Below are 19,441 nucleotides of genomic sequence, written 5' to 3'. Positions count from 1 at the left end.
GTCCAGTGTATAACATTTAGGGGGATCTATTGGCATAAATGGAATACATTTTTCATAGGTATGTTTTCGTTAGTGTATAATCACCTGAATATAAGAATTGTTGTGTTTTCTTGTTACCTTAGAATAATCCGTATGGGTCCGCCATGTTCTGTTCATAGTCGTATTGACATTATATGAGTAACATATATACCCTTCGCTACAGTTTCAATGCCTATATATGTAGAATATGTCACAGACATGGAAATAAAATTTAAATGTATTTTTTAAACTCAATACTTCCTGTATCTGTTTGAGATTAAAAGCTCTCTCTGTAATCCATTCATATGGTAACAAGGCTTTTATTATATTGTATTTATCAAAGGCAAGCTCAGTATAGAAAGACTGGGCTGCAGCAGTTTAGCAGCAGAAACGCTCTCTGTGTGGTCACCCCGGCGTGCGAGCTGCAGCAGTTCAGTCAGGCAGCCTCCATGTGCTGCTCATGCATTCTGTATGGATCAACTGTAAATCAGTAGTATCTATCAGCAGATATGTTTTTCTGCTTTTATAGCCTACTTTTCATGGATGGTAGCTGATGGTATTTGCTTATGAGTACTATAAACATCTTTACACGTTTGGGAATGTGTGTGTCAAGAAATGTTGGCACAGACAAATTTTTCATCTCTTTGGCAAATTGGTCAGCAGTGAGCATTTTGAAGCCACACAAATGTTCTCAATCTCAGAACCATCAGAAGACACTGGCTTCCTTTTGTCATTTGTCTTCTGCAGCTGTGATGCATGTGCAGCAACCCTTAACACTGCATGAAAAACACAACTGAAACTGTGAACAATAGCAAACCTTATAAAGAAGATGCTATGAGGTCTGGGAATGAAACCCTGAATTACATTTGTTTCTACTGTCTGAATTCTTCACCATTAATGCATGATTACTTTTGTTCTGCGGGACATATTTTCCAAACTATAAAGCTATTCTCAAAATACCTCCACACCTTCAGCAGCCTTGTGCTTGAGGAATTTTTAAAGGCAAAATGACACAACAACTTGTGGATTTAAATGAGACATTTCATTAAACTACAGTGTCTATTTTAATATAAAATGTGAAGTCCAGATATACTAATTCTGACTGAATGCTGGCTTACTTCTTAAACTGTAGAAAAAATTAGATGAAAACCATCAATATGAGAATATACTTTAACAAGGCCTATAAAGAGTATTCACCCTCTTGGACATTTTTATGTTTTATTGTCATACAACACTGAATCAAAGTAGATTTAAAGAACCTTTGCATAGAATTACATGGCATATAGCAGTGAGGCTGCGGATTGTAACTAACTGACGACCTGGGAATGAGAACGGGCTGTGAAGTGTGTAAGAGAAATTAAGTTGGCCATGAATGCCATCTACAGTCAGCAGTTGGTTTGTCCATACTGTAGAAACATGGTGGTTCAATATGGTGGACTCCATGGAAGGTGACCCTCAGCGTCTGTAGATAAAATGGCTCATTCAAAAGTAATACAAACATGATTCTTATATTCAGGCTATTATACACTAATGAAAACATACATATAAATATTATATTCCATTTCTGCCAAATATGTGTTTTTTTTAAATTGATCAACAGAAAAAGACCCTGCACTCCGGGACTTTTAAGCCATTTTTGTGCAAATGGTCTCGCAAGTCACAGCTTTCTTGCAGACCGCATCAGGTTTTCCCCCAGGACTTCTCTATATTGTGCTGCATTCATTTTTCCACTGTCATAAGCCCTCCGGGGCCTGCTGCTGAGAAGCATCCCCACGGCATGATGTTGCCACCATGCTTCACTCTGGGGATGGTATGTTTATGATGATGTGCCTTATATGGAAACAAATAATGGCCATAAAGATTTGGCCATTTTCAGATATTTATGGCCATTTTCAAAATGTATGGCCATTTATTTGCCTGATATCAGACAGAATTGTCAGCTGGTTACACTCCACCATGTTGGCTCAAAGTGGGAGGGTTCAAAGGTCTATACCCAGGCATGCCATTTCTTTTTTGCTTCCATAGCCTTACGCCAAACATGGCATTTAGTCTGATGACCAAAAACTCAATTTTGGTCTCATCAGACCCTTCTTTAAGCTGATTTTATTTCTGACTGATTTAACTGTACTCCAAGGGATAATCAGCTATAGTTGTAAAATATCTTGTATCCATCCCCTGGACTTCAACCAGCATTTTGCAAAGTTGCTCTAAGCATTCCTTTGACTTCATGGTGTTGGTTTTCCCACAATACTGGCCTTCCATATACATATAATTCATACATCATAAACAAAACTCCCCATGCACAGCCAACAACATTCAGGTGCTTGTAGGTCTCAGGACCATGTAGTTTAATATAAAAGTTAACCACTGCACACTGGAATGATTTCACTGTGATTTATTTGGATTTATTTCACCTGTAGCTTTTTCAGATTCGTCAGCAAAATTTCAGTCTTCATTTCTTCTAGTTTTATCTATTTTACAAAGGTGAAAGTATGTAACAAAAAACAAAAAAAACCCCATAATATATGACACAAAAATACATAAAAAAAGAGGACATAACTGAATTACAAGAATTACAACACTTTACATAAGAAATAGGAACTAATATCCATGTCTAGCTGACGGAATAGGATATGCTCAATACCGTAGGACAGATATCCTAAAGGTCTTACAACTGTCCCTCTATACCATTAAATGGGAAGGCCAGGGGACCTAGTGTCTTTCCTAAGGGTCTAAATTACCTGTAGAGAGACATATTCTAACATTACAATGTTACAAAAACCTGTTAAAATCCAGTGCTTCAAGTGCTTTAGGTCCATGAGGTTCAACTGTGTGTATTTATACCTTTTTATACATGTACAATCAAGTGAACCCCCCTTGACTACACATGATCTGCTTTTATGTGACCTCTAAAACTACTGGCTACACCTGTGATGAAATGTGATGTAATGTAAAACTAATCTATAGATATCTATTTTCAGTTTGTCATTAAAGGGTCTTTTTCTGTTGATCTAGATTAAATTTTAAAAGACAGTAAAATATGAAAACTTCCAAGTGGGAATATTTTTTATAGGCACTGTTTTTATTCTAATGAGCTTAAGTTTTGGGTATGCCCCAGAGGTAATAAAGCTCATTTACATTTTTTTGTTGTAGCTCACCTGTTACAGAAGCTTTCCAACCGCTCTTAAATCACATATTTTGGCTGCTGGATTCTGTTTGTTATGGCACCATTGTTTATTTAGACTGAGAAGAGCCAAAATCCTAGCAAAGGCATTTTTTTTTTTGTGATGCTGGATTTGGTACCAACCATCATACCACCTACAAAGCCACTTTAATCATGCAAATCAGTGGGATCAGTAAATTAATCCATCAACGCTCTTTTGCATGATTTACACTTCTGCTCCATGATTCAGTGTCTGAAGCAGCTTGGAGGAAGTTCCACTTCAGAACAACACAGCATCTGGAGTCCTGAGTGTGTCATTTTCAGCATTTCTGTCATGTGCAGTATCCTTGGTTAGGAGGTAGTGTATGCAGAGACGTGGCTGTCCAACAGTGTTGAAACATGCACAGGGGGAGGCTCAGAGCACTCATTGACCCTGACAACATCTTTACCCGCAGCCTGACCCCGGCACACTGACCAGGGGCTGATCTAGAGAAATATTCATGACACAGAGGGCAAAAGGGTGGCGGAGATATATGCTGATTTAATCGCAAACAATCTCATATTTTTTTGGAAAAGCCCTCAGATTAAGATTTTTAAACTCAAAAACATCACATTATAGTGGCACATTAGTAAAGCACTGAATAGAAATATCTAAAGGTAGCTATTAGAAATCAATTCTGAATCTATTTTTTCATACATACTAAATACATGTCTTTTTTCATTGAATTTAAGCGTATCACTTAGGCTAAAATGTGGCCATACCAGATTATTATTTAAATTTCCTTTTTTTAACACATTACTTTTAATATTATTCAAAATTAAATTTAACAACATTTGACACCAAACTGGGGTGGCAGCTGGGGTGGCCAGGCATTTTTTAGGGTTGGCAGCTGCCACCCCCTGTCACCCCTCGAGTTCCGCCCCTCACACTGACAAGGCTGACTTTTCAAGGAAAGAAAGTAGGTTGGCCTATGACAGCGGCTTTGCAAACATCAAGATGCCTGAGAGCTGATAAATAACACACACATACTTTAGCAAGAAGATAGCCAAGAATGGAAATAAGGGGTCTGATGCCTCTTCTTCTTCTTCTTTTAACATGTCCCAGTTTGGAGTCATCTCATTCCTTTAGCTTTTAAGAGTGAGACATATAACTCGCCCTCCTTCCTAAGGCTGTTGTGGAAAATATAAGACATTTATGTCAGATACTGCCGTTCAGGTACAAATGTAGACTACCTGTTGTCCTTTACAGTAAGCCTGTTTCCACTCTTATCATGTTTTTCCATGTAAGGGAATTAGCAGCTCTTACAGGCAATTTCACACCTCTCTGACAACAAATCCAGTGAAGGATCCCAAAGACAAAAATAAATTTAACACTTCCCAAAAATGTACCTTGTATTCAGCAAATAACAGATGTGAAACACAGTATGTTGTTTATCCTGTTCAATCTGAGCTCTTGAAACTCACTCAATCACACCTGCACCAGAAACACACACACATAAACAAAAGGGTTCACTCAAGAGTTTTCCTCTAAGCTCATTACTCCTATGGGCACTTGTGTGCATTCAAATCACATTTATGCTAGTAATTGGATTGCGGCAGCTTCTGTTTTTCTCCGAATTGATTTCTTCAGCCGCGTGGTAAACGCTCTCCGCGGCTTGTGTGACGGGCTCCTGCACGCGTTGGCTTTAGTTAACACCTTAAATAGTGTTCCATTACACCGGTGTGGCAGAATGCTTGACTTCTTGGTTTAATTAAAGACAAGATTAGATTTTGCTGCATTTCTCTTCTCCACTCAAGTGAAAAAGAGAGGGTGAAAAAAGCACAGGTGTCACTAATAACATTAGCGATGGCTCGTTCCATTGCGCTGAGCCAGCGAGCCACCATGCACTACGACTGAACATAGCTGTGTCCCAATTACATACTAATTTTAGGCAAATTTAGGAATACTGTGATACTGTACTGTGCATGTTTTTTTAAAAAAGCTTTTTGAAGGTGTTGCTGATTCAATCCACAAAGGAAATGGAGGTGCTGCCCACAGTTGAAAAATGTTAATAGAAAAGTGAAAAACAAATTGCAAATGTGAGACAGCTCAAGGAAGATAAAATACAGTTTGGATGATGTTTGTTGGTGCACATATAACATTATTTCCTGTCAAAATTGTACTTGATTTGTAGCAATATAAGCAATGTTGGGCAGTAACTCATTACTAGTATTAACATTACAGTAATAATATTACTTTCCCCAGTAACTAGTAGTGTAACTAATTACTAATAAATGTCAGTAATAAATAATAAATTGGATCACATTAGTGGCTTAAACCAGAATCGAAAAGATCTGATTCCATGTGATTTGTGCTGTTGACGCTATCATGAAAAAATCGTATCTGATTTCAGTTACTTGTGCCTGCAGTGTGAATGTAGTCCAGTATTCATAGGTATGTCTTCATTAGTGTGTTATCATCTGAAAATAAGAATTGTTTATATTTACAGAGGGAGTGGGTTTTCTTTTAGTCCACCAGTTGAGCTGCCATGTTTTTACAGTAGCCCAGAATTGTCTGACTCGTGCTTTTTCTGAACTTTAAATTTGCTTTGCCTCTCTCATAATTATAAACAAATCATGTCTTCTTTGCAGAGCATCTTATAATCCAGCAGAGGAGGATTAAATGAAAGTGTACAAGGCTAATACAGTATGCTATGATAGCTTCCTGTCCTCTGGACTCTGGCTCTCTGTTCTCTCAAACGTCAGCAGACAGCTTGCTAATGGTCAATGACAAACATTTATTTGTCAAGTTCACCAAAGCTGAACTTTGCAGATTTACTTAGGGTTAGCCCTCTTAAGCAAATCAACTGAAATTAATTGATTATAACACAAAACCAAAGACAAAGAAAGCAAAATTCTGACAGTATCAGAAACAAATTCTCATACACTCGCTGGCTTTAGGCCAACATTTTGTAAGCGTGACGAAACGAAAAAGAAGTCTGTGGGACATTGGCAAAGAACTATGCCCAGAGCTTGTTTACTGTTTTGATGCATTTTCAAACATAAGAGAGGTGCAGATGGATGACGCAAGCAGATGATATACCTCTGAATTATATCATACAGTCTGACACAGATTGCAACCAAGATTTTATTAGACCCATCTCACGCAGTGTGACTTACTGTGCAATAAACTCACATGATTGTTGTTGTCGCAGTCTAAAGACGCCTTTAGCCTTTAGCACAGGACGACTTGTACCTTTATCATTCTTATTAGTGCATGGAGTTTGGTAGTCCCCAGCATAGCTCTGCCCAACCTCAACCTGAACACAGACCTAATCAGGCAGTCATTGAAAACACCTCTGTGGGTAGAGATCAGGTAGGTTGGTCCTGTTTTTTATGACTCAGAATACTTTCCTGTCGTTTCTGGTTTGGACTTGACAAACTGTCAGGACAGTGTCTGTAAACTTAACCGTCAAATATTTAACATAACGTTAATGACTATAAGACATCTCTCAAACACATGACTTTAACTTTACTGAATGTGTAAGTTGACTTTCCTTAAACAAACAAGCTTTCCTAGAGTCCGCCTTAATAAGAGCACATTCAGTTGATTTCATTGCTTTTCTTTATTTTACATCCACTTAATGCCAAGGCAATCCAATAGTAATTATTGGATTTGGATGAAAGAGTTGAGAAGAAAAGACTGAGTCGAGTGCAAGCATACTTAAAAACAGAACAGACTGGTAAATACTCCTTTCCCACAGAGAGGGCTTAAGAGGCGTGTTAATTGTACTCTGAAAATTAGACCCATGGATTTATTTTGTCACACCGTGTTTATTGTATCCCCTGCAACCAGCACAAACTAAACTACAGATAATAATCCAAAAATATTGCAGGCAGTCACTGCTGTGAAGGATTCATACTGCTTACTTAAGCCTTTAAGGCAATAGCCACGTTTCCACCAAAGGAATGTTCCCCAGGGACTTGGAACCTTTTGGAGGAACCAAAAACTAAGGTTTAAACTACACCCAAAAAGTTCCTGCTTGGGGGGGGGTAGTACAGGAACTTTGTGCGGTGGAGCTTGAAGCGTTGAACATTTCTGTTGAGTACTTGAGCATTTTATTTCAGCACCAATTTAAAAATCTGCAGCTGCAAACCAGTTGTTTTTTTTGTTTATTGTGCCTCGACAGATGAACTGACGACAGAGGCCAGGCTTTGTTGTTGTATAGTCACACGTAAAAATGACGCATGAAAGCAGCCGTTGCTTTTTCATACACCAGCTGATTAATTTGCCTAATTTTCACAGGTCTTTAGACCTTGGTGGAAATGCAGACAACAGTGGGCTGAAGGAACCTTTTAGTTCCTTGAGAAATAGCTTCTGGCCTTAAAAGTCCAGGTTCTTTGGGTGGAAACTCAGATTTTATCTCAAAAGCTTTAACTGCGGATGAGATCCCTTCAGGCTAAAGACTAAACCTGATAAAGCTCTCAAGGCTCTGATATCTACACAATGTTCTCCCTTGAGTGGGTAACACACCTTCTTTGCAGTGTGTGTGTTTGTGTGTGTTTGTGTGTCTCAGTTTGTGGTCATATTTACTCTGATGAAAGCTCCCGTGCTCCCGGGTATTCAGTGGGATTAACATAATTGTAGTTAATTGCCAAGGAAATGGCCTGTGAGGCTCATCTGCAGCGTTCACTGAGGGGAAAACAGATTGTCCCTCTGTGGATGCTGAAGTCAGGGGGCCGTCCCTCCCTGAGCACAGTTAAACACGATATACACACTCAATCTACACACCTCAAAGTGGCATAATACAATTTCCCACATTTTAATGGATATTAACACACACATATACACAGACCACAAGACACAAATGTACTGACATACTACATACCAAACAGCACACACACTCAACCGGGAATTAACAAGATCACACACTGTGTCTGTGAAAGATAACCAAATCATTAGCTAAATACTGAAACTGTCATATTTAATTATTTCATAAACAGTTGAAATTTATTGGACAGTAACTGCCGCCCCTCACATCTTAAATTGTGTCACAAAGCTAAATTATTTCTCAGTCCTCTGGCAAACAGACTAATGATGATTGATTCAGCCCTTGACTCGATCGAGTAACTTTTTATTTTAGTACTTGCTGGAGGGGCTGGAATGTTGAAAAATAGATTTACAGACCTTCTGTTAACTAGGAAATGCCCACTGCAGCTGAAATACCCCCAAAATAAGCATTTAACTGTATTTTGGGTAATGCACTGTACTGTTAAAGGACCAGTGTGTGGGATTCAGTGGCATCTGGCAGTGAGATTGCAGATCGCAACCGAAATCTTTTGACTCAACCAAACATGTAAGAGAAACTACGTTGGCCATGAAAAATGCAAAAAAAGCCATAAAATTGGCTCATTCTAAGTAACAAAAATACAACAATTCTTATTTTTAGGTAATTATACACTAAATTATATTCCATTTCTGCCAACAGACCCTATTCAATGTTACACACTATACCTTTAAAGCTGCTAACAACATGTCATTTCAGTAAAAAAAATCTCTGATACACCCACTGTGTGCTATCGGTTTGGTGCCAGACAGACGAAGTTAGCAACCAGCAGGTGATCATAGTGAAGGATGTGGCAACTAGATCTACTGGATGTGTAAAAAGGCAACTGTTTGCTGACATGTTTGTCTTGTAAATTTCATAAATTAATAATCTGTCAATGTTGTATTTACAGCTTGTTGTGATGCTTTAAAGTGGCCTCAAAGTGTAGTTATTAGCTCCTTTAGCACAAATGTAATTTTACCTCATTTTCTCCTTCTTTTGTTATGTAAAACAATTTAACTACTCTTCCATAATCAGTTTTCTCCTCTGGGACAGGAATGCATTTAGCCAGGCTCCTGGCAGCTGACAAATTCAGAATAAATTTTATTGATCTGAAGAGCATTGGCTATCTGCTCTGGATACTTTTCTTCTGTGTATTATATGTTTATTTTACCATATAATGCACGGCCATCTCACAGGCTAAAGATAGTTCTATGTTGAAAAAAATGCATTGAGCCACAGCAGGGGAGTCTCATACAGTTTGTAAATGCAAATTCAACAGTTTGTATATAAATGGAGTAACATCCAAATATATTTTTATTGACAACTGCAAATACTTTTAAATACATAATTGTGGATTTCTATTACTACATTTATTTAAAAAATGTGTGTGTGTGTGTGTGTGTGTGTGTGTGTGTGTGTGTGTGTGTGTGTGTGTGTGTGTGTGTGTGTTTGTGTCTGTGTATGTGTGCACACCAGAAATACATTTATAAACCTTATTTTATATATGGAGTTGTTTTACATTTATATACAAAAAGTAATTTAAGGAGTCATTTATATATAAATCCTAAAATACCTTTGTGAATTGTTCATTAACACTGAGACTGAGCTGACTCCATAATGATGCATAGAAACTTAAGCCAAAGCCAAATCACAGCCATTCGTGACCGTTTCTTTGTCATGTGGTAAGACTGCTTCAAACTTTTCCAACATTACTGAATCTGTTCGACGGTCCGTCTGCAGCAACACTCCAGCAAGCATTCAGACAACTTCTTCAAAATGTTGCCATTGCTATTAGGGATGCTCGATATTGGCTTTTCTGCTGATATCCGATATTCCGATATTGTCCAACTCTCAATTTCCGATACCGATATCACCCGATACCGATATATGCAGGCTTTTTACACCAAAACTGTTAGGTAACAACATAACATATCTCCTATTGTGGAATTAACACATTATGCCTAATTTTATTGTGATGCCCCACTGGATGCATACATAAATGCAACATGGCTTTCCAAATGTAAACACTGTCTGTGCAAAGTTAGAGAACAACTTCAACTTTCATTATATTAATACTGAAAAGAGCGCTAACGCTAATCGCTAGCTAAGCGCTAGCTTTTGTTATTGTGTTTAATTGTATTATGTACCTGAAGGAGCGCTAATGTAAATTCTAACCAATTGTTAGTTTGGTTAAGGAACAGCTCAGAGCAGAGTCAAATATTTAAGGTGCATTACACTTATTGTGTGTTAATATTAAAATCATTCAGCTTTAAATTGTTTGCTTGTTAGCCACGGTTAGCAACCAACCAGTCTAGTGTGTAGTTGTTGTTGTTATACGTTATCTAGCGCGCGTCGGTAAACGTCCCATGCTGCGTTCATGCAGACTCAGAAATGCTGAAACCTACAGAACAAACATATTACATTTTTTAGTGAATATCGGTCGATAATATCGGAGGGCCGATATTATCGGACATCCCTAATTGCGATGCTTTCTCACATCCAAATACAAAATAGGATTTCATATTCGTTCATTAAATTAAAAAATATATATATACAAAATATATATAAATATATATTATATATAAAAATATTAGTCATGCATAATTCCTGAACTAATTGTGCTATAAGCTCAATAAACTGTAAATGTAAGTTCGAGAAACCACATTTTATATTCAATATTTTCAACAGTTTTCATTCTCATTTGTACACAGACGTCCACCTGAATACAGCTCTAATCAGCTAGAGTAATTGATAACAGCTGCGTGGGTGTGCAGAGCCTTTAAGTGCGTGTAAATGCACTGAATGTCTCACTGGGACACTTGAATAGAACAGAGCTATTGTTGATGTTATTAGAAACACCTGTGATGTTCCTACAATGACATCATTAAACATGTGCTGCTATGATTTGGCTTTCTTACCTGACTTAAGTATCCAAAAGTGGTTTATAAAGAGAGAAAATCTATATGATTTGAGAGGAATTTCCAAAATTATGTTCAAAAAGCAGTTCGAACAAATGTTTAAAATAACATACTGAACCAATATGAAAATGGATGGTTAGAAATAAACATTTGTGGATTGTTTTTTGCAGTTCAACGTTACCTTCTGAGGTTAAACATGATGTTTTATTAAAAGGGTCAGAATTATAAAAGTAAAGTAGTTGCTTCAGCCTTTTTCGGACCGCAAAAATCTTGTGTTACTGTCTTGTTTTCAACTGCAGTATTTAAGTATCTCAAGTATGTGTCCCTGTGTATATATATGTCTATATATTCATAAATGGTAGCTCATTTCTATTATTACAGACAGAAATAAATTCCAAATCTCTCCAAAATGTTACAGTTAAAAGATATATTAAAGTACCAGTGTGAAGGATTTAGTGACAATCTAGAGGTGTAGTTGATGATTGCAATCCCCTTGCCTCACCCTCCTGTTCCAAGAGTGGAAGAGAAACTATTATGGCCACAAAATTAGCAAAAAAAATATGAGTGGCTAGTGTTTGGATTGTTTGTTCTGGGCTACTGAAGAAACAAAGGTAAGGTAACAAAAACACAACTATTCTTATTTTCAGGGGATCGGACAATCGTCCAATCAGATAGGGGAAGCTCCGGTTCAAACATCTCAGCCCTGGTCAGGCTCAACTCGTGTCTCTCTTGAGTCAAAAACGTCAATTTATATGTGAAATGGGATATATGTTTTGTTGTAGGTACTATGTGTGTGTGGCCATCCTGATCTACTTCCTTCCTCTGCTGGTGATGGGTTGTGCTTATCTGGTGGTGGGACTGACCCTCTGGGCCAGTGAGATCCCTGGAGACTCTTCCGACCGCTACAAGGAGCAGCTGACTGCCAAACGCAAGGTAACATTGCATTTTAGACAGCCGCCCACAGCTTTGGAATCGTCAACTACAGTAATCAGATTACTTTAACCTTGGCACAAGCACTTTTGTAAACTGCAGCCCCGGACAGGGTGCGATGCTCATGTCTACATAACCTGTTTTCTTTTCAGCCCACCGCAAACTCGTCTTCGTCTTCTGTTTTTTGCCATCATCTCTCATCCTCTACATCCTCTACCTGTTACTTTTTCAGTCATCTTTCATGGCCCATGCTTGTCAGCAGTGCTCACAGTTTCAGTGTTGCAGTCCCTTAGACAATACTCTCCTAATGAAGACAGTTGCAGAGACTTGCCTTTCTGACTCAAGAACATGAAATTGGAATCCTATGAGACTTTACACAGACCTATTTACTAAGGTGTCTCTGTAGTGTCTGAACATTCAATCTGGCTCTGCTAACTGTATTATTCATTATATGTCATCCTATTATACTTTATTTTTCAGTATTTTCTCTTCTCCTCATGTCTTGCTTTGATTCATTTGTTTATTTACCTACTTTTAGCCATGATAGCACAGATGGCAATGTGGGCCAGTCAATTGGTCTGCCACTTTTCTGCAGACTGAAATATCTCAACAACTATTGGCTGATTGCAGTGAAATGCTGTATAGAGGATCGGACATACCCTTTGGGGATGTGGTTGTGATTTATGAGTGAAATGTCTCAACAACTATTGGATGGATTGTTATGAGATTTGGTACACACACTCATGTCTGACACGAGTCCACCTCTAACTCTAATGAGGCAGCCTCACAGATCTGTCATGCCTGTCCATGTACATTATTTTCAATTCATTGTCAGTGAGCAATGCCTGTTATTGACAGCACTAATGATGTGCCATATGTTCATTCGATTTCCATTTTGAAAGATCGAAAGTTCAAAGCAGCTGAGCTTTTTCTGGATGGACAGATTTGCTGCCACTTGTTTAGCCCACATAGAAGCTTGTTAAAGGGAAGAGAAGGTGAATGCTCAGTCCTTAGAGGAGACAATTAATGCAGTGCAGCATGTCTCATCTTCAAGATTACAAACACGAGCACGAAACTGACAAAACCTGCTGTAACATCATGGTGACTGATGGGATTGGGCAGGTTTTTCATGTATTATGTATTATATATTATTTATGGAACAAGTATACTTTCTGGTTTGTACTGAGATGTCTGGCATTTGGACAATAAACAAGAATCAGTAATACCTCTGGCATAATGAAGGCTTTTTGCAATATTAAAGAAATACCAATTTGTCATTCCCTGCATTCCCTGGCCCTTCTTTATCAAAAATAAATGGACACAAGTGAAATCCAGAATGGAGGAGGAAGCATAGCAGTAAAAATGACTGTATGAAAGTATGTTGGTGTCATGTGTCCAACAGGTGGTGAAGATGATGATCGTGGTGGTGTGTACGTTTGCCATTTGCTGGTTGCCTTTCCACGTCTACTTCCTGCTGCACCAGTTCTTTCCTGAAATGTTTGAAAAAACATTCATCCAGCAGGTTTACCTGGCCATCATGTGGCTGGCTATGAGCTCCACCATGTACAACCCCATCATCTACTGCTGCCTTAATGACAGGTTAGTCAGCACCTACACACACAAACACAAACACACACACACACACACACACACACACACACACACAAACACAAACACACACACACACACACACACACTAATGTATTTCTGATTGAGCTACTGTAAATTCTTAAACATGTACCTGAACTGAACCTGGTGGCTCACCTGGTAGAGCTGGGGCAGGTACCAATGTTGAGTCCTTGCTGCAGTGGCCATGGGTTCAAATCTGACCTGTGCGTGTAATCCCCTCTCTCTCTATCCCCTTCCTAACTATCTTCAGCTGTCCTATCTGAAAAAGGGAAAACAAATGTATACTTGAACTGCAGAGAGAACAAGGCTTTTAGCTTGAATCTGGTTTGTATTAGAGACAGATGTAACGTTAGCTTGTAGGCTAACACCGCCTCATTGACTGCACAGAACAGCATCAAAACTTGTTAGCTTGTAAATCATATCAATTCATTTCTATAATGTTCTATGGTGTAGTGTTTCATTACACTATTTGTAACTTCATGAACTGAATAATTTATTCCTTTTAGTTCCAATATAGTCCTATGATTTGTGATACTATCCTCATGTAATTTTTTTGTCCTTTGACAAAATAAAGTGGTGGGAATATATATATATATATATATATATATATATATATATATGCTTTTATTTTTTTTTACGAAAAGATGGCAACTCCTGAGGGGGTAAAATGTTTTTTTCTTGTTTAGCAGCAATCATATTGTCCTTCAGGACTGCATCCAATGACACACACACACACACACACACACACACACACACACCGTCAGCTACACTCATCGCATAGCAATGCTGCCGCCTTAGTGACAAGCAGTTGAAAACTCAGCTGCGGCAGAGAGGCTGCTTATGCTCACTTTGAGATTGCTCATCTGGAAAGAAACCTCAAAGATTCCACACATGGAATGAAGTTAGAATAAACTTTAAACAAACTTTAAAACCCATCTCTGAAAGTTGCTAAATCCCACTGTGAACATCAACAGTTTACTCTCAGACTGTGGCGTAATTAGCATTCTGCCTGTCAACAAAAATGTCAATGAATTTAAAAATCTGTCTGGTATAATAAAGACAGATGGTCAACTCTGCTTGTTGTCCTTAATCAATCATCTCCCATTGTCTTCCATTGCGGCCACCTGTTAATTGTCTTTGTGCTGTCGGAGAAATGAGATTTCACACTTGGGTGTTTTCGCCTCTGAAATTCCCAAGTCCTAAAAATGAAAATATGTGGGTTGGACCGCAGTGAGCAGAGGTTTAGTCATCATTCTGTACAGGATATCAATCGGCTTTTGTCTCTATCAGCTCAGCCGATTTAAATTCAAATGCGTGTCCTCTCAGTTTCCATCAATCTCCTCATCTCTCTCTCCTGCTCTCAGCAATTGACATTTCCCTTTTCCACCCTTCACTTCACTTCTCCCCCTGTCTGGGCTTTGTGTGTGTGTGTGTGTGTGTGTGTGTGTGTGTGTGTGTGTGTGTGTTTTTTAGGTGTTTCCATTCAGTTGCCAGCCCGTTGTGATGCCTTCATCTCATCCACACGATTCTTATTTCCGTCATCTCTTCCTTCTGTGGTTTTTGTCATTCATATACAACATAGAAGAATATTTTTAGCATTTAAATGAACACCTGCCAAACAGCAAGTGCTTTTAGTGTTTTAATAAAGGTCAGTAGTAAATGTCACGTGCAACACTTAGTCTTAATTAACATCACAATGCTTTTGTTACACACAGTCGTGCTTTTTCGCTATTAGCCAATCCGAATCAGAATGCAAACAGTGTATCAGTCAGTCTTGTCTGTCACTGTGGCTCTACAACAAGCTGTATAGTAAACAATCTTGTCAGATTTCCAAATTGGCTGCTTTTAATAGAGTGAAGTGGGAAAATGTTTTTGTGAATATGTAAATACTGAATTGGTTTAGGATCACTGTCATGGGATTTTTTCTATTTGGCATTTCTGTAAACTGCATTACGTGATCATCTAACTGAATAACACAGCACCAACAACTGTTGTGCTTACTTTATAATACTGTCAAAATAGAAATTCTATTTCTGAAATCAGTTTTTAGCTAGTTTATAAAAGAAACAGTAGTATGTCCATACACATGACCTCGTCTGTGATCTTCATCCCTGATGTGCCATTGACTGAAGATGTGGTTGTAGAGACCCATGATGTTGTATTCTCTTTGGTGTGTGACTACTTTGAACAGCAAATGAAGAGTTAACATCATGGGCTTTCTGGTATGCTCTACGCTAAAGTGGGTCCCATAAATGTCTTAAAATGTTTTTCTTTTTTCAACTATAATTTCTCAAGGATTTGTGCAAAACTTGAAGGATTTCATTGTTGTTAAGATGTTACGGAATTTTAGGCTGATTTAAGAATAAGATACAGATTGCAACAGCTGTGCCCTTTAAACCTACATTAATTGTATTTTTGCATTCAGGGGCAGCCCAACAAGCTGTAGACTGATTTCCTTATAAAGCTGATGTTGCTAATGTGTTAGCATGCAGTTGTTTATTTATACATCCTGAAACAACATTAGCATTCACTTGGAGTCTCAGTCCATCAGACAAATTTAAGTCTAATAGGCTATTCAGCCTCCCACCAACTGAGGGAGGGAGGGAAATATCTGGCTCTTTAGCTGCTAAATGCACCACCATGTTCACCAAATTCACAATAAAACACACTCTTGATTAATTTAATAAACTTCACTGCTACAGTCTTTCTTGGTCTGGTAATGCCAGTAACTTAACATGGCTAATGTAGGCAAACTGAGAATGGAAATTGTGTCCAGTTAAGTCATTTTGCTGACTTGTCTTTACTTGTGCTACTGTTCTTCTATTTTTTAGCATTTATCCATATCCTGTAATTGCCCCTTGTCGCCACAATGGCTTTAGCAAAAGATACTCAAGACTTGTGGGTGAACCAGTCAGTTAAAACCCCTACACCACCTAGTTTAATTAAATTTAAGGGGAATCCAGCTGAATCTGACCTGGTGGCAGGCATTAATATTAACTATATGGAAATAGCCAGTCTTCTTGCTGATGGTCTTTTTTGTTTAGATGGGTCATATAGAAACATCAGTATTAAATTAAGTCTGTTTCAGTTAAAACTAAAACCAAACCAAACTAAGTATGGCTAATCTTTGCTTTTCTTGCACAGGTTTCGTGCTGGTTTTAAGCAAGCTTTCCACTTCTGCCCCTGTGTCCCTCGAGGCTCCTACGAAGGCCTGGAACTCAAGTCCACTCGCTACCTTCAGACACAGACAAGTGTTTACAAGGCCAGCCGGATGGAGACCAACGTGTCCACTATTCTCCAGGTTGGGGATGACATGGAGCAGCCAAAGGTCAAGGCGATAGCAGGTCCAGGGCTTGGAGGGGCTGTGGTCGGGGCCAAACCACATGGCTCCTCACTGGACCTCACCTCGAATGGGTCATCATCCCGAAGCGTCTCCAAAACTGTATCGGAGACGTCCAGTTTCTACTCCAGTAACAACCTGCAGGAATAGACCTGAAAGACACGTGGCGTTTTGCCGGACAGCAGGGAGAGTGAGTGAGTTGACTGTTCACATTGTTGCTTTTGCCTGCGTGTATTCCTGCAAAAGTACAGCGTGAATGTGTGAGTTTGTCTGCCAGTGACTGTGGCTTTGAGTTTTTGATGAATACATTTCCAGTGTGTTCACTGGAACATTATGTTAGGTAATTTGCAAGTGAGACGATGTCCCTGGTCACTGAGTGTGTCTTCACCCACAACGCCCTTGTATAAAATACTCATGCCACTCACAGCTAATGATCAACTCCCATTAGAAAGGTTTGCTTGGTGCCAAAAACTGATGATGAGCCCTTAGACGACATGAGCACATTCCAGTTCAAAAGCCAAACAGAAGCAGACGCTAGTGCCTCCAATCTTCACAGCCTCTACTTGTCACACCAACCATCTCTCAGTGCGGAGTGAAGGTTCACACATCCGCAGTCACACAGGCTGTGTGACTTCACACAGTCTATTTTGGAGCGGAGCTATAACATGAGACCAGCATGCTGTGAACACAACATTTTAACAGGGGTGTTCTCTGCAAAATAGACACAGCTTGGAGACCTTGGGTTTTCAGAAAGTTCTCTACACCTCTAGTGGAGAAAACCTGGCTTCCACAGGAACTCTCCCCCCAGAAGGTCCACGTTGAAAACACAGGCAGATGTGTGGTTTCAGTTGAAAGGCTCTGCCAGAAGAAAAACAACAAAGCATAAACTCTGAACTTTGCATGTTTGAGTGTGGGCATTCATGTGTTTGCTGATCAGAATGCCAACTCTATCTCCCTGAGCAGGACCCCCTGAGCAATTGGATGTGCAAGTTGAGTGCCAATCTGGCTGAAGGAGTGCTCTGAAGATCCCCTGCAGGTGTTGCTGAAAAGTTCTGGCAATTACCTGAAACGTCGGCAGCGTCTAGTTCTGCTTTCATCTGGCTAAACATTGTCTTCAACAGCTGGGAGCATCTTCTCTGAAACGTAGAGGTGCTTCAAATGGTGAGGAGGCAATAGTGATCCTCAAGTGAAAACTGACTAAAACCCTCAATCCCAGATGAATCCGGCCGTGACAACACTAAACCCTGTCTAAACAGCCCTGGCTTGTAGCTCAAAGATCGACCTGCAATGGAGAGCCTATGAAACATTCCAGTTTCCTACTGAATAAATAGGTTCACAATAATAACTCTCCCATCAGCTACCTGTCTGTGTAACCCGCTCCACCTTTATCAGACACGACACCAGTTCATGATCTGAATGCAAGGCACCAATTTTAAACTGTGAAATATTTATGTAACTCTCATTAGCTGCTCTACCCTTCCACCTGGCAGTAACATGCACTCTGTGTCTTAATGCGATTTGGCTGGATTACATTTATGCCAAACAAATATATCTCCAATACACATACACAGTACACATCTCTTGTTGCCTGTTTCACTGCATTTTTCTTGGTATCTGTACTTTCAAATATCAACATTTCATATGCTGTTGCTCCATCCAAATGTAATCCAGCCATACAAGATGCATGTTAACATCAGGTTTAAAGGGCTTTGTAGACGTTGCAGCCTAGAATGTGCACAAGCAGCCTGTTAGCTGTAGCTTTCTAATGTGCAGTGATGTGCCTTGCTGCGTAGCATAATGTCTGTAAAAGGGCGAGGGGAGCAGAGACGCAGCTCACTCTGCTGGGGTCCAGGAAAAAGGAAGGTTACATGGGCTGCGGAATCCTACTGGGACAAACTGTCTTAACCTCCTACAGTGGTAAACACGCGCACACACAGATACATACAACCACTGTAAAAAATGACAAGCTTGGCATGGGATATTAGTGAAAACATATTAAGTTGTCAAACTGTCAGTACCACAGTGAATTTAATGGACTTCACTTTATATCACGATGAACTTCTTTCAAGACACTCACTTGCATAGTTTGTATTTTTATACATATCATTTCTCAAAGGAAGTCGAGTTAATTAATGGAAGCCAGAAGTTTTTTTTTACCAAAAATATCCTGGAGTGAGCGTAATAACTAAATCTTCCTTTTATCAGACACGGACACACACAATGTATGAAACAAGAACAAATCCACTTTAATAAGTCTTAGTGAAGTATTTAAGTTTAAAGAAACATTTCTTCATTAGTTATGCATTGGAAATTAATTCAACAGTCTCACTATTATCACATTATCAGCCCTTGGTCTTGCTCAAATCATGTTTCAAGATGGATATTCTTTGCAGCGTGCATACACAACACATGCACACACACATTTTGAGAGTGATCACCTGTTGACACCCATCATTCTACTTTCACACATACGCACACACAGTTCCCCTCCTGACTCCTGATTTATTCTCAGCGCACAAAAGCTGTTGTTATAAATTCCAGTGTCAGCTGACATGAAACCAAGGAACAGATGTACGGCAACATGACTTTATTGGAATCACAATGACAATCAGTATTATATCACTGTATTCATCAA

The 19,441-nt window shown here is 39.0% G+C and overlaps 1 protein-coding gene across 1 annotated transcript in view; it reads left to right on the top strand.

The window, feature by feature from the left end:
• The window catches only part of tacr1a (tachykinin receptor 1a), a 44,687-nt gene extending 26,973 nt beyond the window's left edge, over nucleotides 1-17,714 (top strand). The window contains exons 3-5 of the mRNA XM_051422080.1: nucleotides 11,690-11,840; nucleotides 13,240-13,436; nucleotides 16,611-17,714. Of these exons, the coding sequence (XP_051278040.1) occupies nucleotides 11,690-11,840; nucleotides 13,240-13,436; nucleotides 16,611-16,956 (694 nt within the window). The 3' untranslated portion in view covers nucleotides 16,957-17,714. The remainder of the gene's footprint in view (nucleotides 1-11,689; nucleotides 11,841-13,239; nucleotides 13,437-16,610) is intronic.
• The last annotated feature ends 1,727 nt before the right edge of the window (nucleotides 17,715-19,441 follow it).

The sequence above is a fragment of the Dicentrarchus labrax genome, unplaced genomic scaffold, assembly GCF_905237075.1.
Source record: "Dicentrarchus labrax unplaced genomic scaffold, dlabrax2021, whole genome shotgun sequence".
In the NCBI taxonomy this organism is placed as follows: domain Eukaryota; kingdom Metazoa; phylum Chordata; class Actinopteri; family Moronidae; genus Dicentrarchus; species Dicentrarchus labrax.
The sequence above is the reverse complement of the archived record's forward strand: the minus strand, read 5'-3'. Positions and strand labels throughout refer to the sequence as shown.